Below are 22,421 nucleotides of genomic sequence, written 5' to 3'. Positions count from 1 at the left end.
TTGAGCAATCAACAGGCTCGTGGATGATTGTTTAATAATAAGCCAGGCCGTTTTGTTAGATCATGTGACCCGAAGATATACGTACTGTCCATTAAAGGGTTTATGTCCCCGGAAGTTTATTAAATGCGCACATAATTAAGGATTATACTTCATTTTGCGTATACGGTAGTATGCCCGCAGTTGGCAACGAACGTTTCCTATGGTTCGCGCGTTAGCACTCCATAGGATATGTTCGTTGCCATCAGCGGTCATACTGCCGTAGACGCAGTTAGATTGAAGTACAATCCTTATATTTACATAAAAAAAACCCCGTTTAAAGCCACATACTCCCAAACAACCTAAAATTCTAGTTCCACACATGTATTAATGGCAATCCAAGATACTCATTCATGCTCTCCTAACATTAAAATGACCACTGGTCTGGACACCAGGGGAGTCCTTGAGACATCAGTGTATAAAAATAACTCGCCGCATTTATATTTATCGCGAGATTTGTCACGGAGCCGAGAACGAGGCTATAACAACGTGGGCTGCATATAAACTACACACAGGGCCGTTGTTTACATCAGAGACATATATACATATATGTCTCTGTTTACATATCGAGCAGACGTGAACTTTGCCTGATAATGCTTTCATTTAAACATAACAGAATATTCACATAATAACTGAACAAAATAAACATAGTTTACATTTAAATACTTGATTTTAAAATGTAGCAATATGCATACAACAAAACATCGATAGAATTTTAGATCGGTGAAGTTGACAATGTTCAAAAGCTAACCAGCAATCCAATAGATGTCCGGCAAAATCGGAATTCGAGTCTATTCCCTTTTCTTTTCTCGCTAAGATCCAACGAATCATTTCCTTTCCTTAGGAAATACTCGGTTTTTGCCGATTTCACTCACGTTTGCGTCTATTTTTGGCAGAATCTGTCTGCGTTTCCCTAGGTCCACGCTTTCGGCGTTCCGCCATTTTGTATGGACTGTAAAACCCGCCGTTGCATTGTGGAACTAATTTTCAGAGAAACTTGGTCCGGCAGCCACAGTTATTATTTTTGGGAATTCCCGGTATACTTTCATAATTTCACATTTTCTTTCAGTTTCTGATTCACGATAATCTGTTAGGTATGTATCAAGTCCGAAAACTGTAAAAAGCTCAAAATGTAAACATTGATATAAAAATGTATGTTTCTTCGTGAGTATGTGGCTTAAATACAGTACGAAGAAAATGAAATCTAAGGTGTGTTGCGACGTTGGTAACTACGGCAGCCGCGGTTGCTAAGATACTATAGTTCCAGTGAATCTATGTAAAGACACCAGTATTGTTAACAAAATTAAAAGAAACAACTCAATGTTTTTGTTTAATTGATTGATATATTTATAATTCACAATTTCCGTCTCAGATTAACTATGGTTGTCGAGCACAGCGTATATTGACACAGATTTAGTAGTGACGTGGTCGATTGTTCTATAGGAACAATTTGCCATTTGTTGTAAGCACTCATTTCCCAATTATTCAGTTTAGTTTTTGACAAAATACTCACTTGACGTTAGCTTTTTGTGCAGAGTTCATCGGGTAACAGGAGAAAACGCTAACATTGCGTTGATCAGTCCTTTCAAAATGCGTCTAGTTGACGTTCCGATAATGTCACAAATGGATGACGTCATAATTATGGTACCGATTCCCGCGCCTATTAATCCACTGAGCCTTTTCTCACTGCGTATACGCTAATTTATTCGCAGTCAGAGTTTACTAAGCTGAAGAAGGGAGAGATGTAAATAAATACAAACTAATAACACATTATCCGGATTTGTTTTGCGTAAAACTTAGCATTAGGTGTGGGTTGATCTAAAATCCAGATATCAAACTAAACGAATGAATAATTCTGATTAATAATTCTGAGACAGCGACATGCTCCCAATGATTTGGTTACGCCTTTTTGCCAATATGTAGAATTTTCACACGAATTTTACTGACGTTAAAGTTGAAAAACTTTATTTCCGGAAAAAAGCGATTCCGTGACAACTCAGATTTAGCTTCTTTTATTTCCTTGTGTTACGAGACACATCGGAGGGTAGACATACATATATACAATACATGTACAATACTATTAAATGATAATTATCATAGTGTTTATGCACTGGTACTTTATTCCACTAACTACTACATGTACATGTATATATTCAATCCTTCAAAGAAATCCTTCATGCATATCCTTGTTATAGGCCACATGATACAATTTATATGAACACTAGCATATATCAATGTACAATATACTAGTACCATAGAAACGGTAAATAATGCCATTGTTTACTTCAATTATATACGTATGCACAATTTTACATACTGTATCATATTACGTTTTTGTAGCTGAATAAGGACCTACTGGGGCCAGACATGTTGTTATATCAATCAATAGTAAATGTTACTGTAACGTGCACTTGGTCGGCACTGTAAGGGCCGTCCCAGATCTGCTTAGTCTTCAGCACACTTGCCTAGTTCGCTCTTGCTTCCTGACAATTGGACCTAAATAAACCTCATCTCAATCGGAATGGAAGCAGTGTTATACGCACGTATTATATTTGTCCGAAGCATAACATGCATGGTTATTTCATCAAACTTCATACACATCAAGACCACATCGAGGCAAAGTGCAATGTGCAAGAACCGTAACTCTTGCATCCGTTTTCACAGAGTTATTCCCCTTTTACAAAAAAAAAAACCTTGTCCTCAACAGCATAACGTTCAAATCATACAGATCAAGACCATATCGAGGCGGAGTGCAGTGTGCAAAACAGTAACTCTTGCTTCCGTTTTCACAGAGTATTTCAATACTACTCTGACCACACAGCTATATATGTAGCTGTACATTAAAAGGTAACACAACCAACACCTATATCAGGAGTTCAAATACAAATGCAGTTGAGTATCAATTTGTTGTTAATAAAACAGATCACATTCCACTTGTGTCGGCCTGTTCAATTCATAGTTCACGTTCGTCGTCAGGGTTTACTGCGAGGGGTTTAGTATCGTTCCGCGATGCCCTGTTTACAGATGCTTTATCTCTACGGCTTTATGCAATAACAGATCAAAACTGTCGTCGTTGTGGCTACCTTGCACACCGTCTTTAAAATGGAGTATCATCTTCATATGCAGACATATTCATAACGGTAAATGATTTTTCTTATCAATAAAAGTATTATTAGGAATCATTTTCAATTTTTATAAACCAATCATAATTCAGGGTTTGGTAATCATGATGATCTTAATAATCACCGAGAATGAGCAACGCTGAACAAGCGTATGTAAAGCCTTAACCAATCTAAAGCTGACGGCCATTTTGAATACGGCATCATGGCTATTTTGAATAATGCATCACGGTTAATTTTCTTTCCTATGTGCACAACTACATGGCATACAGATCATAAATGTAAAGTTTCGGGTTAGTACTTTACAAGCCTAAACCAAACAGAAGCTGTCGGCCATCTTGAATAAGCCGGCGGCCATTTTGAATAATGGATCACGGTCATTTTTTTCCTATGCACAACTACATGCCATACCCATCATTAATACCAAGTTTCATTTGAAATCCGGTTTGTACTATAGTAGGAGTCCGAACAAGCCTCAACCAATCAGAAGCCGGCGACCATTTTGAAATTGCATTATGGTAACAAATCAGGATGCAAAACTACATGCTACACTGATTATGCATACCAAGTTTGTTGAAGTCGGAACAATACTTTAGTAAGAGTTGTCCGGACAAGATTATGGGACGACAGAGAGACAGGCGGGCCGATTCCAGTATGCGATAAACCACTTCATATGAGATGTCTTAGTTATATCGGTTGATATGGCGGTTTCCCTGTTACTATACCGGTTTCATATTTTGAGAACATGACATTACCCGGATTTGACAGCACTGTTTTGTACGATTAAGAAGACGACGCTACATCATCTGAAGCACGCGATCTTATTCTCTTTCTTTTGTTCATAGTTTGCTCTTGTTCCGTATTGAGTTAGAATTACGCATTCGTTTTTCCGTCAATGCTCTCTTGTTTACTTGATTGCTCAAAGCTGATAACACTTTCCGCAGGATCCAGTACCCTGATTCTTCATCGATAACCTGACACATGCTATCAATACAAGACAAACACAGTTACTGCAAGTTACACATTTTAATAAAGTACATGACGCCAGCACAATGTACACATAAGTATTGTTATAATCACATATATATATCATATACATTTTACATTGAATCATTTTGACTCACTGGATGATCGATTATTAACGTCTTTTAAACAAACAAGTTTAAGGCCACCGCACTCCTAACATTTCCCTTGATCATTTCAGTGTAGACGGCCTTACCTCTTATGCACGTATTCCTACATATTGTAGAGGCAATATCCAAAGTGTCAAAATGACGTCATCAAAATAATGTTTTAACAAATCAGATATATGTACTGTATATAATGTTGTTGATGTAAAATCTGATGAAGTTCTCAAATAGATATCTTAAAGTCTGTAAAACTTCATCATAACCACGCCACAGTCTAGAATTTACACGTGCATATACACACAATAATGTGTCCCTGGGTGCTTCACAAACAACCGATATTTGCATATTCAATGAAAGAGAGAAATAGAGCGACATTTAAAAACAATAGTGAACCGATTATAGTTACTTGAATCTCAAGATGATGAACCTTTAATGTTGACACTTTCATAATATAGACATCTACTAATGCTCCCTTTAGAATGACAGGTTGTTACTCTATATAACGTTGGGTCATACTGTAAATATCTACATACTACCAGGTAACCATGACTATCGCTCTTGTTTATTTATTGAATTATATCTTATCCCAAGCTAGTGATGCTCAATAAAAATGTTCCAAATCCGACACATCGATTATGCTACAAGGTTATAAGTCGCCACCACAAACTGCATATACCTTTTGTTCTAACGGAACTCACTGTTATCATAGTAATAATGATTATAGCGATTATTTGATGGAGAGTACCACTGTCGCCATGGTAACTATAGTGTGTTTGATGGAGAGTACTACCTCTGCCATGGTAACTATAGTGTGTGTGTTTGATTAAGAGTACTACTGCTGCCATGGTAACTAAAGTGTGTGTTTGAGGGATAGTACTACTGTTGCCATGGTAACTATAGTGTGTGTTTGATGGAGAGTACCACTGTTGCCATGGTAACTATAGTGTGTGTTTGATGGAGAGTACTACTGTTGCCATGGTAACTATAGTGTGTGTTTGATGGATAGTACTACTGTTGCCATGGTAACTATAGTGTTTGTTTGATGGAGAGTTCTACTGTTGCCATGGTAACTATAGTGTGTGTTTGATGGAGAGTACTACTGTTGCCATGGGAACTATAATGTGTGTTTGATGGAGAGTACTACTGTTGCCATGGTAACTATGGTGTGTGTGTTTAATTGAGAGTACTACTGCTGCCATGGTAACTATAGTGTGTGTTTGATGGAGAGTACTACTGGTGCCATGATAACTATAGTGGGTGTTTGATAAATTGTATAACTGGTGAAATGATAACTATAATGTGTGTTTGATGGAGAGTACCACTGTTGCCATGGTAACTAAAGTGTGTGTTTGATTTAAAGTATGCCTGTCGCCATAGTACAGTAAATACAGCTTTTGTTTGATTAAAAGTATCACTGTTGCCACGGTGAAGTAACTTAATGTTCTTTTTGTGACCGTGTCGCTGTTGTCCCGGAGTATGGCGTGTTTGATGTAAAAGTATTCAATAAAAACAAAGACAGATATTATTATTCATTGGTTTTTTAGGAATTAACGCCAACATTAAAACGTATTTAAATCGGGAATTAAAACACGTCTTACCATAAGTTTATCATAATGATTTCAATGAACACATATGATTTTGACCGTATACGTAATTCAAAGGCATTCATTGTAAATTCGGACTAACGTTACAACAGACATGCCATGTGTTAACATACGCTGTATATACGTGGTTATGAACACAATCGTCCGATTTACAAAATAATCACTCCGTTATTCCCTCTCTAACTTACTGATTCGGTTCAAGGTAAACATGAAGTAGTTTGTGCTCTAACAATGTAAACACACACACACATGAAAAAAAAAATCCGATAACTTGATTATTTAAACTGAAAATGCCATGTGTACACTTAAAAACCGAAGGTAATGGCATCTTGAAATCGCAATTATGAAAACAGTGATGATATAGTTTTGAGTTGAGTTTTCAAACAAATTGAAATTATTTCAAACGTTATCAAATGAACATATTGAACAATTATTAAAAACAATTCTATATTTGTTAATTGTTTATACGCTGTTTAAACAACTGCATTCAGGTAGGAATCACTATCGATACAGAGAATGCAGCTCAGCGATAAGAAAATAAAAACACAAGTGTTCTCTAACTGATTGTGCTGATGATGAACATACGACCCGCCTTTTATTGATAAAAAATTGTATTGTATTATAACTGATTGCAACATACGAAAAGCCTGAAGCGATGATGGCGTATGGCGCCATTTGACTAACTGTTGAATCCTGATAACCATTCAACTAAGTTTCTTAAATCAAAGAAATGTTTACTTAATCATAGGCATCGCCTCCACAGCGTTTTACATCGTGTATTGAAATAACCATATTATTAGTAGAATGATGCTTGTCTGAGTTCAGCTAAATACTAAGGCTTGACAGTAAAATGTCATATTGTCAGAGGGGACACATTTTTTTCAGACATTAGTACTAAAAATGATTAATGACGGGCTATAAACGGTCTCTTTCTGGTTTTATATCCACAGTACCATTAAGGGGACAATTGGATGACGTTTGTTTGTTTTTTTATCATCTTAAGAAATCGTTTAAAATTATAGTTCGATATAGTCCTCATAAACAAACAATGCTATATCCTTGACATAGGGCAATTAAAGCTTATCACCAAGAAGTCCTTATTTATATACATGTACATCATTCAAACAGTGATTAGTTGAAGCGTGTGTTGTGGATATCGGCTTTTCTTATCATCGAATTCTCATTAGGAATGATAAATCGTCAGTACCTGGCCATGTTCGATTATAATTTCATTAGTTGGGATTTGTTACTTTCATTCATATATGTATAACAAAATTACTACAGTAGATTTAAACAATAATCAAACTATGATTAAACTGGAAATCATAGTGAGCTTGAGATCGGAAGGGTACTTCCGATATTACTTTTGCCCCCCTCCCCAACACTACGATACCATATATGGATATGATTCTTATCTGTAACATATCCCTGTTACAATTTAAAGTAAAGAAAAGTTAAACACACGTTGCTGGGAATGGCATGAGTGATGTAAAATCCTCAAGTGTAAATTCCCTGTTAATAAGATTACAGAGAGAAACTGTGCGTGCAATCGTGGTAGTTCCATTAGGTATATCCTCTAGTCACCATCGTATTCCGTCAGGACTGATTGCTGCTACGTACGAATGTGTAAGAATGTGTTTCTCAGGTTAATACTTGTTGCATCCATAATGTCAGTCCCGTCAATATCCAGTGTTTGGTCCCACTACATTAGAAACGAGATCACGATTATCATTGTCCGTATTCCATGAAGGTGTTACTTTGCGACGTCTCATACGAGGGCGTGCCACTGATGTGATCTGGTCCCTTTGGTTGGCTACCATCTCATTCCAATGATCGAGTTCCTTACCGCGGGCAAACATGAACGACCCCAGAATCACACGACCAAGGACCTTGTCTGAAAAAGAGGAAAGAAGTAACAGTGTGATGTTTATACTCTAATGTAAGTAAGACAATACTGACAATAAAAACAGGCTCCAGCATTCTGTAGTATCACATTCAAATCTGTAAATCTCTTATGGTAATTGTTATTGGAAACCAAATCTGTAATGTATGTCCAAGGTTTGAAAATAATGATTGCTTGACAAAACCAGCATTAGTACAATGTAGTATGAATTTGTGATCTTCGGAATCCAGGTACATGAGTGTAACGAGAAGTCGGAAAAAACAACACCTTTTCGACCTCTCTTTACTATGACGCTCTCACTAAGCACCGTTCATTGTTTTAAACAATTACTTATGTACGTATTCATGCACATGGCAACTAACATATTAAAAAAAGTACTCAGAATTTCTCTTTATAAGAAAACGAAAATCAGTTTATAATGTCACTTGAACCAATTTACCGAAGGCATCCCGTGGAACCATTTACCGAAGGTATCACACATGGGCCCATTTACCGAAGGCATCCCGTGGAACCATTTACCGAAGGTATCACACATGGGCCCATTTACCGAAGGCATCCCGTGGACCCATTTACCGAAGACATCACGTGGACTCATTTACCGAAGGCATCACGTGAACCCATTTACCGAAGGCATCACGTGAATCAATTTACCGAAGACATCACGTGGACTCATTTACCGAAGGCATCACGTGGACTCATTTACCGAAGGCATCACGTGGACCCTTTTACAGAAGGCATCACGTGGACCCATTTACCGAAGGCATCACGTGGACCCATTTACCGAAGACATCACGTGGACCATTTTACAGAAGGCATCACGTGGACCCATTTACCGAAGGCATCCCGTGGACCTATTTACCGAAGGTATCACATATGGGCCCATTTACCGAAGGTATCAGGTGGACCCATTTACCGAAGACATCACGTGGACCCATTTACCGAAGGCATCACGTGGACCCATTTACCGAAGGTATCACATATGGGCCCATTTAATGAAGACATCACGTGGACTCATTTATCGAAGGCATCAATCACGTGAACCCATTTACCGAAAGCATCACGTGAATCAATTTACCGAAGACATCACGTGGACCCATTTACCGAAGGCATCACGTGAACCAATTCACTGAAGGCATCAAGTAAACCAATTTACCGAAGGCATCACGTGAACTAATTTACCTAATTTATGTAGTATCGGATCAGGTGAGATACCTAATTTATATAGTATCGGATCAGGTGAGATACCTTATTTATATAGTATCGGATCAGGTTAGATACCTAATTTATATAGTATCGGATCGGGTTAGATACCTAATTTATATAGTATCGGATCAGGTTAGATACCTAATTTATATAGTATCGGATCAGGTTAGATACCTAATTTATATAGTATCGGATCAGGTGAGATACCTAATTTATATAGTATCGGATCAGGTGAGATACCTAATTTATCGTATCAGGTTAGATACCTAATTTATATAGTATCGGATCAGGTTAGATACCTAATTTATATAGTATCGGATCGGGTGAGATACCTAATTTATATAGTATCGGATCAGGTTAGATACCTAATTTATATAGTATCGGATCGGGTTAGATACCTAATTTATATAGTATCGGATCAGGTTAGATACCTAATTTATATAGTATCGGATCAGGTTAGATACCTAATTTATATAGTATCGGATCGGGTTAGATACCTAATTTATATAGTATCGGATCAGGTGAGATACCTAATTTATATAGTATCGGATCAGGTTAGATACCTAATTTATATAGTATCGGATCAGGTGAGATACCTAATTTATCGTATCAGGTTAGATGCCTAATTTATATAGTATCGGATCAGGTTAGATACCTAATTTATCGTATCAGGTTAGATACCTAATTTATATAGTATCGGATCAGGTTAGATACCTCATTTATATAGTATCGGATCGGGTGAGATACCTAATTTATATAGTATCGGATCAGGTGAGATACCTAATTTATATAGTATCGGATCAGGTGAGATACCTAATTTATATAGTATCGGATCAGGTGAGATACCTAATTTATCGTATCAGGTTAGATACCTAATTTATATAGTATCGGATCAGGTTAGATACCTAATTTATATAGTATCGGATCGGGTTAGATACCTAATTTATATAGTATCGGATCAGGTGAGATACCTAATTTATATAGTATCGGATCAGGTTAGATACCTAATTTATATAGTATCGGATCAGGTGAGATACCTAATTTATATAGTATCGGATCGGGTGAGATACCTAATTTATATAGTATCGGATCAGGTGAGATACCTAATTTATATAGTATCGGATCAGGTTAGATACCTAATTTATATAGTATCGGATCAGGTGAGATACCTAATTTATATAGTATCGGATCAGGTTAGATACCTAATTTATATAGTATCGGATCGGGTGAGATACCTAATTTATATAGTATCGGATCGGGTTAGATACCTAATTTATATAGTATCGGATCAGGTTAGATACCTTATTTATATAGTATCGGATCAGGTTAGATACCTAATTTATATAGTATCGGATCAGGTGAGATACCTAATTTATATAGTATCGGATCAGGTTAGATACCTAATTTATATAGTATCGGATCAGGTTAGATACCTAATTTATATAGTATCGGATCAGGTTAGATACCTAATTTATATAGTATCGGATCAGGTTAGATACCTAATTTATATAGTATCGGATCGGGTTAGATACCTAATTTATATAGTATCGGATCAGGTTAGATACCTAATTTATATAGTATCGGATCAGGTGAGATACCTAATTTATATAGTATCGGATCAGGTTAGATACCTAATTTATATAGTATCGGATCAGGTTAGATACCTAATTTATATAGTATCGGATCGGGTCAGATACCTAATTTATATAGTATCGGATCAGGTTAGATACCTAATTTATCGTATCAGGTGAGATACCTAATTTGTAGTATCGGATCGGGTGAGATACCTTATTTATATAGTATCGGATCAGGTTAGATACCTAATTTATATAGTATCGGATCAGGTGAGATACCTAATTTATATAGTATCGGATCGGGTTAGATACCTAATTTATATAGTATCGGATCAGGTGAGATACCTAATTTATATAGTATCGGATCAGGTGAGATACCTACAATTTATATAGTATCGGATCAGGTTAGATACCTAATTTATATAGTATCGGATCAGGTTAGATACCTAATTTATATAGTATCGGATCAGGTTAGATACCTAATTTTATAGTATCGGATCAGGTTAGATACCTAATTTATATAGTATCGGATCAGGTTAGATACCTAATTTATATAGTATCGGATCAGGTTAGATACCTAATTTATATAGTATCGGATCAGGTTAGATACCTAATTTATATAGTATCGGATCAGGTTAGATACCTAATTTATATAGTATCGGATCAGGTTAGATACCTAATTTATATAGTATCGGATCGGGTTAGATACCTAATTTATATAGTATCGGATCGGGTGAGATACCTAATTTATATAGTATCGGATCAGGTTAGATACCTAATTTATATAGTATCGGATCAGGTTAGATACCTAATTTATATAGTATCGGATCGGGTTAGATACCTAATTTATATAGTATCGGATCAGGTTAGATACCTAATTTATATAGTATCGGATCAGGTTAGATACCTAATTTATATAGTATCGGATCAGGTTAGATACCTAATTTATATAGTATCGGATCGGGTTAGATACCTAATTTATATAGTATCAGATCGGGTCAGATACCTAATTTATATAGTATCGGATCGGGTTAGATACCTAATTTATATAGTATCGGATCAGGTGAGATACCTAATTTATATAGTATCAGATCAGGTTAGATACCTAATTTATATAGTATCGGATCAGGTTAGATACCTAATTTATATAGTATCGGATCAGGTTAGATACCTCATTTATATAGTATCGGATCAGGTTAGATACCTAATTTATATAGTATCGGATCAGGTTAGATACCTAATTTGTAGTATCGGATCAGGTGAGATACCTAATTTGTAGTATCGGATCGGATGAGAGCTCACGCTAATCATCACCAAACTAATACATATTCGAACTCATAGATAACCTTTTACATATTAATTCATTGAGTGTGGGGACCAATTAAGATACTATGTACTTATGTTCTCCAATGATGTATTGCATTGTGGCCAAATATTTGACTACTCAATAAATCCGCCTGCCCATATGAACACACAAATGAAAATGTCCCAACATCACTCAGACTAGACATTTTAACATTGAGCTCAATGTGATTACATTCTTATTCCGACGAAACATTTTACGGTAGAATCATTTGTTTGAGTTACGTCAAATCAGTCGAGATCTCAATCCGATATTTCAAATTTCATGTCAGAATACGTAGAGCAGCGGCGATAATGTATACCAGGCTGATGTTATCAGTGTACGTTAGACTTCCAGTTTTATTGATGTTGTTTGTAGGAACTTCCCTTCCCTCACTTATCTGTACATGATTCTATCACTAATATTACAATGGTGATTTAATTATTTTGTTTCTTTCTATTAAATTTGAGTATACACCGCGATTGTATTTATCGAAACCGACACTACTTTCTTTTTCATTGGTGATTGTAAATAATAAACCTGATTGTCCAGATATGACCTAGTTTGAAATGATCGTTTCATGTCCGAAAGTGAATATATTATACACCATACATACGACGTGTTTACATCTAACACGTGAGGAGCCGTTTCTGTACAGTTTGTTGGACCAGACCGAGTTAGTTGTAATTAACTAAAATCTGAGAAATAATACCCTTTGCGCAGTTTTGTTTTGTCATGGCATGCCATGAAATGTCAGAACTGAAAAAAACCAATATCTCGAAAGCTTAGGTCACAGCGTCGACAATACATCTTCTGGGATTCATCACGAGTCAAACGCTCGCTTAATACCTACTTCTCGACAGCAATAAAATGTACTGTCATGTACACTTAATGGGTAAAACGAGAGAACATTATCAACAAAACACAGACTTTCACTGTGACCTTTGAAGGAGCACAACAGGACAAGGACCATCGGAAACATAAGTATGTACTCGCTTGAAAATTTGGTAGCTGTCTTGGGGAATCAAATACTTAAATTAAGTTTTGGGTAAGGTAAGGACCAAAACAAGTCTATATAATCTTCCTCGTGTAGAATAACGAGCATTTATAATGATAATAAGTGAGGGAACGAACAGATAGTGAAAATACATGTATGTAATATCTCATACACCGTAACTAGCTTTTGTTCTTGGTTTCTTGCTCACATTCAATAGAAATAGTAGGTATAGGTTAGTTTGAAGTTCCTGTTGGATCATCACTTTAATTAAGTTCACGTTAGGAAGTGCAGATAGGACATTAATCCAAAATACCACTCGGAACTCCGTGTGGTATATCCGAAGTATATCCGGTGAGTTCCGATTGCCCAAATTTTGGTCGCGTCCCCTAAGATAGGGCAAAAAGGTCCATCACTATGTTATCTGCGTATTAGCTAATCTCAAAACTGAAATTCAGAGAGAGCCCCTTTCCTATCCTGATACATGTATTTGGCTTTCCTTTGGTTCGATATACTCTATGATAATTGATGCCGAATTAAGAAAGTATTTACTGTCCGTAAATCGCTGGTACAGAATCATCTGCTCATTTCCTGTCCTCTGTTCTTCTTTCAGATCATTAAACAATTCGAATACAAATCGGTAATGAATACATTGTTCGGACCGGCAGATAATTTCCGAATGATCATTTTCTCTTTTAATCGAAAGTAGGTCTTTTGGCTTGACGAGAAAACGGAAAACATAGTTCTGTAGAGCAAAACATTAATGACAATTATCTATAAAACATGTCTGGCAACAAAAATGGCAGTCGATCAAACAGCAGGCCTGTCTACCAACGGAGACATCGAACACACGGTTGTGTGGGGGTGTATTGACCGATCGCCATGTGGAGGTCGGACATTATCTTTGGTTATATTTGTAAAGTTGAGATTAATCAACGTACAATACCTTATTGAGTAAAACACTGGAATGGAATCAAAGGCGTTTGTTACTTACGTACACGTGAATACACGGTAATGGTTGCGTCGTTCATCATTATATATTTGACCACTTTACCAAGCGGTTTGCAGCAGATTGGCTAATTTAATATAAAACGAATGCATTCTGTAATCTCGATCTAAAAATTTTGTATTTTTAATATTTTGAATTTTGCGTTAAGGGACATTTTAGGGATGAAATATGTTTTATTTTTATAAAATGATTCGCAATGCACCCATACAAGTCCTATATTGTTTATCAGTGTTAGACACTGGCGATACGGCGTCCACTACCCAAACAGGACATTATATATTTTCCTATCATTAAACCAGACACACAGCTTTTATCCTAGCTCAACTAGTGGACAAACTTAATTATCTATCCATAGAATTGAAAACAAATGGTAATGTCCTTTAAATCTACTGAAATATCACATAAAATTTGATCTGTAGAACTGAATTTGAAGCAGAAAATAATAATAATAGAAAAAACATGTTTGGATTCTGGATACTCAAAGGACAAGACGATGCCAAAAATAAGATTTTGGAGAAATGTAAATCATAATTCCTACTAAAAACGGAGTAACCAAGGGCAAAATATGAACAAAACAACTATTTACACAGGGATCGTATACTTCCAAAATAACAAGGGAATTTAACTTCCCTGATGTCAGCAAACGACATAAAGACTACTTTCGGGCAAAAAAATGGATCTTCTTACACACATAGAAACGGAATAGTTTAAGTTAAGGTCATAATGGTGACACTAAAACCACTCATTAAAATGCTTTATCTCTAGTGTTGTAGATTTGTATCCTGTATCTCTAGTGTTGTAAGTTTGTATGCTGTATCTCTCGTGTTGTAGATCTGTATCCTGTATCTCTCGTGTTGTAGATTTGTATCCTGTATCTCTCGTGTTGTAGATTTGTATCCTGTAACTCTCGTGTTATAGATTTGTATCCTATATCTCTCGTGTTGTAGATTTGTATCCTGTAACTCTCGTGTTGTAGATTTGTATCCTGTTTCTCTCGTGTTGTAGATTTGTATCCTGTAACTCTCGTGCTGTAGATTTGTATCCTGTAACTCTCGTGTTGTAGATTTGTATCCTGTAACTCTCGTGTTGTAGATTTGTATCCTGTATCTCTCGTGTTGTAGATTTGTATCCTGTAACTCGTGTTGTAGATTTCCCTGTCAGCAGTCGACACTATCATTGACATCGTGATATTGGGAACAATGACTTAAATATTGAATCTGCTACATGTCAATGACAGATTTTAATTTAATAAAGGCATATAAGTATCAGTTGTAAATTGTTCACACTTCCTCAATCACAGAGGATATTTTTAGCAGAAAAATATCGGAAGATAGCTCGGTAATAAATTTATCATAGTATGAATACGTCGTGGTAAACAAGGCACCAAGCTTCCATATGTTTATGTTGAATGCAATTCACACTAGTGCTTTATAAATATCATTTTGAATTCATTTACGACATGGTTACTCAACGTAAAATGATGACGTTACGTTATTGTGAGCAGCGTCATACAGCGCGTGCCGGCTGTCTTCCTACCCCCCCCCCCCCCCCCCCCCCCCCCCCCCCCCTGTGTGAGATCGGGTGATCTGTTCCCTCGCAACCGCCGTATAACCATGTGAAGTATGTGAGAATACAATGTCTATCATACTATGTCCAAAAAGCTTAATAAGTCCGGTAACCGTCGGGTTATTGGTAATCCTACACCATTAAGTATCCAATACGTTGACATTGTGCCTTGAGGGAGAACAGAATGTCCGAGAGGCGACATCAGGTAACTGAGAATTTGACCAACTAATACACGTTTGCTTTTCATTTCAAATATCACATTCTTCAATAAAAAGGCTTCAGCAAATATATCCTGTCGACACATATATGTAACAGTATCAGCTCACAACGAGGCTGTCATCACTCAATATATTGTGATTTCATACCCGTATCCTGATAAATGCCAGAAAAAGATGGTGATAAGAAATGATTAAATAGTGACCATATATCAAGTTTCGTTTCATTATGAACGACAAGAGATCAGTAAAAGACAAAGAAGGAAACCCAGATATGAGGTAAAGCAAATGTACCTTCAGCATGAGACAGATAAACCTACCACAATCACGCCGGCCGCGGCGTATCAGACACGACACTCAGTGGACTAGTCTCCCTACAATCTGGGCGGTTTACCTCACAACATGCAGATGGTTATGTCGCTCTTCTTTAGAAATAAAAGTAAATAACAAGGCTGACGAAACAAAATTGACAGCCACACAATCGTTAAATGAATCCAAATGTTAACTTACAACAATCATGAACGAGAATCTTAGTAACAGTTTCGTGTCATTTGTTCTGAACGAGAATCTTAGTAACGGTTTCGTTCCATTTATTCTGAACATTAAGAAGAGTCATGACTGCATTAACATCACTATTTTTACTCAAATCTATGTTTGTTGGATTATTTAGGTATATCACGACATGCAAGTCGTTGTCGTGAAGTTTGCGTCTAAGCAATTTTATTTGCATATTTTAGCTTTAAAAAGGTAACGTAAATTATAGATGTAAACAGTGTTTGTGTGATTTATTTATATATCTATGTTACAAAGGCAAAATACGTTCTCGTGAAATTCACATGAAAAATTTCACGTGATTTTTACTTGTTTGCTCTTTTTACGTGAAATTCACGTGAAGGACCCGCCTATCTCATGGCTTAAAACTTAGACGCGTTATGACTAAGTTGTTAGCATAAATATCCAACTCCATTAATTGAGTAATGCATTTTTTTTTAAACATCTCACAAAAGATCAGGCTAGCGAAACATTCATTTAGTTTAATGTTGTTCATCACTTGCCGGAAGGGGTGGAATGTGATCACATTTGCCAGAGGTTTGGATTGAAAAGATATGCCATGGTGTAGACAGACGCAGGCATGCACTTGCCTCCGAATGATGATATTTCGCTGTCTCCGTCATGCAGTGTTGATGAATTAGTCTTCTCTTACTATTCCTAAAGCGGAACAAATAATACAAACTGCTGGTTACATCACAGAGCGTGATTTCCGTCTCTGCCGAAGGGTACAGACACATTTCTCTAACCAGTAATCTGTACAGTTCAAAATGTCCCTGGTAAGTACCAATCTGTCTAGGAAATACAATACCTAAACCAGAGAAGTTCGCTTTTATTAATGACCTCTGTGTCACATAGCATATAAGCAGTGTCCTATTTGGCATTTCTCCGGCATAAAAAAGTAGCCTTAATCTGCAGATATAAAATAACGCTATAATCTAGAACAGGCTTCATATGGTGATGTGAATGCTCTACACAATAGGCTTAACTGAGAATCCATAATAGATAATAAAATCAAATCAAATATATTTTAATCAAGCTATCTTCCAGATCTTTTCTGAATCAAAGCGTGTTTCGCTCTTGATGAAACATCTAATAGTTTACAGGGATTATAAACATTGGTCTGTAGTTCCGTCTGGTTCTGATCACTGTTAATGGCGGCTTTGTTACACGCATGTATCATTTCGCGTTATATGTTTGTTTGGAATGTTTAAATAAGCTAACAGCAAAATGCTAAAAATACGATTGATATGTCTGAATGAAAGTAGTTGATGGAAATGATACAGAGGACTATGGAGGAATTTCGATAGGACAAATCAGGTCAGGAAAATCATCTCCAATGACGTCCGGAAACGTTATTAGTCCAGATATGTCGTATTGCCACTTAGTCGTCTGAAGTCAATTTCCGAGCTCCAGATAGCGATTATATGTAAATAACAAACGAACGAAATACCGGTAAATGGATATCTCATCGGTATAAAGATGGCGTGTCCTGTGTGATATATAATAGAACAGTAGAGTGCACGGTATGAATTAAGATGTCATACTTCATCCACGCAGTATCTTGTCGTTTGGCATCTATGAGTATAACATACAGTACTCTGCATCTTGTATCTCTTTTATCCACATTTAAAGCACCTACATCATCAACGTCCTATCCACATTGTGTTTCCCTCCTATATACACACACACCGTCTCCCTCCTATACATGGACTATTTCCCTCTTGTATATACCCTGTTTCCCTCCTATACACGGACTATTTCCCTCTTGTATATACCCTGTTTCCCTCCTATACACGGACTATTTCCCTCTTGTATATACCCTGTTTCCATCTTGTCCATACCCTGTTTCCCTCCTTTCAACACCCTGTTTTCCATCTATCCACACCCTGTTTCCATCTTATACACATTACGTTTCCCTCCTATTCACACATTGTTTCCCTGCTATCCACACATTGTTTCCCTCCTATCCACACCCTGTTTCCCTCCGATCCATACCCAGTTTCCCTCCTATCCACACACTGTTTCCCTCCTATCCATACCCTCTTTCCCTCCTATCCACACACTGTTTCCCTCCTATCCATACCATGTTTCCCTCCTATCCACACACTGTTTCCCTCCTATTCACACCTTGTTTCCCTCATATCCACACCCGGTTTCCCTCCTATCCACACCTTGTTTCCCTCCTATCCACACCATGTTTCCCTTCTATCCACACCCGGTTTCCCTCCTATAAACACCTTGTTTCCCTCCTATCCACACCTTGTTTTCCTTCTTTCTACAACCCGATTCCCTCCTATCCACACATTGTTTCCCTCCTATCTACACCCTGTTTCCCTTCTATCCACACCCGGTTTCCCTCCTATACATACATTGTTCCCTCCTATCCACACCTTGTTTTCCTCCTATCCACACCTTGTTTCCCTCCTATCCACACCTTGCTTTCCTCCAATCCACACCCCGTTTCCCGCCTATGCACACCTTGTTTCCCTCCTATCCACACCCTGTTTTCCCCTTTCTACAACCTGATTCCCTCCTATCCACACCCTGTTTCCCTCCTATCCACACCTTGTTTCCCTCCTATTCACACCTTGTTTTCCTCCTTTCTACAACCTGATTCCCTCCTATGCACACCCTGTTTCCCTCCTACCCACACCCTGTTTCCCTCCTATCCACACCCTGTTTCCCTCCTCTCCACACCTTGTTTTCCTCCTATCCACACCCCGTTTCCTTCCTATCCACACCCTGTTTTCCCCTTTCTACAACCTGATTCCCTCCTATCCAGAGCCTCTTTCCCTCCTATCCACACCTTATTTTCCTCCTATCTACAACCTAATTCCCTCCTATCCACACCCTATTTCCCTCCTATCCACACCCTGTTTCCCTCCTATCCACACCTAATTTCCTCCTTTCTACAACTTAGTTCCCTCCTATCCACACCTTGTTTTCCTCCTATCCACACCTTGTTTTCCTTCTTTCTACAACCTAATTCCCTCATTTCCACATCTTGTTCTCTTCTATCCACACCTTGTTTTCCTCCTTTCTACAACCTAATTCCCTCATTTCCACATCTTGTTCTCTTCTATCCACACCTTGTTTTCCTCCTTTCTACAACCTGTTTCCCTCATATCCACACCCTGTTTCCCTCCTATCCACACATTGTTTCCCTCTTATCCACACCTTGTTTTCCTCCTATCCACACATTATTTCCCTCCTATCCACACCTTGTTTTCCTCCAATCCACACCTTGTTTCCATCCTATGCACACCATGTTTCCCTCCTATCCACACCATGTTTCCCTCCTATCCACACCCTTTCCCTCCTCTCCACACCTTGTTTCTATCCTATGCACACCATGTTTCCATCCCCTCCACACCTTGTTTCCATCCTATGCACACCATGTTTCCCTCCTACCCACACCCCGTTTCCCTCCTATCCACACCCTGTTTTCCCCTTTCTACAACCTGATTCCCTCCTATCCACATCCTGTTTCCCTCCTATCCACACCTTGTTTTCCTCCTTTCTACAACCTAATTCCCTCCTATCCACACCCTGTTTCCCTCCTATCCACACCTAATTTCCTCCTTTCTACAACTTAGTTCCCTCCTATCCACACCTTGTTTTCCTCCTTTCTACAACATAATTCCCTCCTATCCACACCTTGTTTTCCCCTTTCTACAACCTGATTCCCTCCTATCCACATCCTGTTTCCCTCCTATCCACACCTTGTTTTCCTCCTTTCTACAACCTGATTCCTTCCTATCCACACCCTGTTTCCCTCCTATCCACACCCGGTTTCCATCCTATCCACACCTTGTTTCCCTCCTATCCACACCTTGTTTTCCTCCAATCCACACCCCGTTTCCCTCCTATCCACACCTTGTTTTCCTCCAATCCACAACCCGTTTCCCTCCTATGCACACATTGTTTCCCTCCTATCCACACCTTGTTTTCCTCCTTTCTACAACCTCATTCCCTCCTATGCACACATTGTTTCCCTCCTATCCACACCCTATTTTCCCCTTTCTACAACCTGATTCCCTCCTATCCACACCCTGTTTCCCTCCTATCAACACATTGTTTCCCTCCTATCCACACCTTGTTACCCTCTTATCCACACCTTGTTTTCCTCCAATCCACATCCCGTTTCCCTCCTATGCACACCTTGTTTCCCTCCTATCCACAACTTGTTACCCTCCTATCCACACCTTGTTTTCCTCCAATCCACATCCCGTTTCCCTACTATGCACACCCTGTTTCCCTCCTATCCACACATTGTTTCCCTCCTATCCACACCTTGTTACCCTCTTATCCACACCTTGTTTTCCTCCAATCCACATCCCGTTTCCCTCCTATGCACACCTTGTTTCCCTCCTATCCACAACTTGTTACCCTCCTATCCACACCTTGTTTTCCTCCAATCCACATCCCGTTTCCCTACTATGCACACCCTGTTTCCCTCCTATTCACACACTGTTTCCCTCCTATCCACAGCCTGTTTCCCTCCTATCCACACCTTGTTTCCCTCCTATCCACACCATGTTTCTCAGCTGTTAATTAAGCATTGAACTGTTACAAAATGGTAGTATACAGTCGATATGAATACAATTTGGGTGACAGACCAATAGAATGTCGCCCGGTAGTTTCGTTCGAAACAGATTCAAGTCTAACCTGTCGCATCTTAGCAGACGATTTTCAACTTCACAGGGGCTTGATTTTGTAAGGTAGGCCTTTAATATCAGTGAATAACCACTAAACTAAAATCCAATATACATACACAACCGGAAACCATGTTGATGCTCCCGATTTTTCACAAGATTTTTATTTTTAATAAATACTGGACTTTTAATGTTGTCGTGTCTTACATTCTGAAAATTCAGAAACGAGCCCCTGCGAGTGTGACGACGTTGACAATTTGATAATTCTTAGATCAAGAACGGCGCTTATAGTTTTTTTTGTGTTGACTGCATTTTGTTTTAATTATAAAATATTACTCTCATAACTTGTGAAGTTGCTTTATTTTTTGTACCTGGCGGCCATTGTTTTGACCAGCAACACCTGGGGCTGCATTCCTACTCTGACCGAATCACTGTAAATTGTAGTATACAGTCTCATGAATACAATTTGGTTTACTAACGAAATTTAGGCAAATGCAACACAGAATGTAAATATATCACTGTATTCCGTCGTCAGTTGTATCTTGTAAATGAGGTTTTGTTTATTACAGAAAGTTAGGTCATTCAGAAAGGATTCATTAACATACTATCTGTATACACTATATATAGGGGGCTATATACACATACTATCTGTATACACTATATATAGGGGCTATATATATACTGACATGGCGGGATTCATTAACATACTATCTGTATACACTATATATAAGGGGCTATATACATACTGACATGGTGAGATTCATTAACATACTATCTGTATACACTATATATAAGGGGCTATATACATACTGACATGGTGAGATTCATTAACATACTATCTGTATACACTATATATATGGGGCTATACATACTGACATGGCGGGATTCATTAACATACTATCTGTATACACTATATATAGGGGGCTATATACACATACTATCTGTATACACTATACATATGGGGCTATATACACATACTATCTGTATACACTATATATAGGAGCTATACATACTGACATGGGGGGATTCATTAACATACTATCTATATACACTATATATAGGGGGCTATACATACTGACATGGCGGGATTCATTAACATACTATCTGTATACACTATATATATGGGGCTATATATATACTGACATGGCGGGATTCATTAACATACTATCTGTATACACTATATATAGGGGCTATATACATACTGACATGGCGGGATTCATTAACATACTATCTGTATACACTATATATATGGGGCTATATACACATACTATCTGTATACACTATATATAGGAGCTATACATACTGACATGGCGGGATTCATTAACATACTATCTATATACACTATATATAGGGGGCTATATACATACTGACATGGCGGGATTCATTAACATACTATCTATATACACTATATATAGGGGGCTATACATACTGACATGGCGGGATTCATTAACATACTATCTGTATACACTAAATATAGGGGCTATACATACTGACATGGCGGGATTCATTAACATACTAT

At 37.7% G+C, this 22,421-nt stretch overlaps 1 protein-coding gene across 4 annotated transcripts in view; it reads right to left on the bottom strand.

Moving 5' to 3' along the window:
• Positions 1–4,166: 4,166 nt before the first annotated feature.
• Positions 4,167–22,421, bottom strand: part of LOC117329052 (synaptotagmin-15-like) — a 145,877-nt gene continuing 127,622 nt past the window's right edge. For all 4 annotated transcript variants that reach the window (XM_033886752.1, XM_033886776.1, XM_033886760.1 and 1 more), the window contains one exon: positions 4,167–7,783. In XM_033886752.1, coding sequence (XP_033742643.1) covers positions 7,569–7,783 — 215 coding nt within the window. In that variant the 3' untranslated portion in view covers positions 4,167–7,568. The remainder of the gene's footprint in view (positions 7,784–22,421) is intronic.

Source organism: Pecten maximus, chromosome 1 (assembly GCF_902652985.1).
Source record: "Pecten maximus chromosome 1, xPecMax1.1, whole genome shotgun sequence".
Classification (NCBI taxonomy): Eukaryota; Metazoa; Mollusca; class Bivalvia; order Pectinida; family Pectinidae; genus Pecten; species Pecten maximus.
Note: the sequence above shows the minus strand (reverse complement) of the source record. Positions and strands in the feature narration are given on the sequence as shown.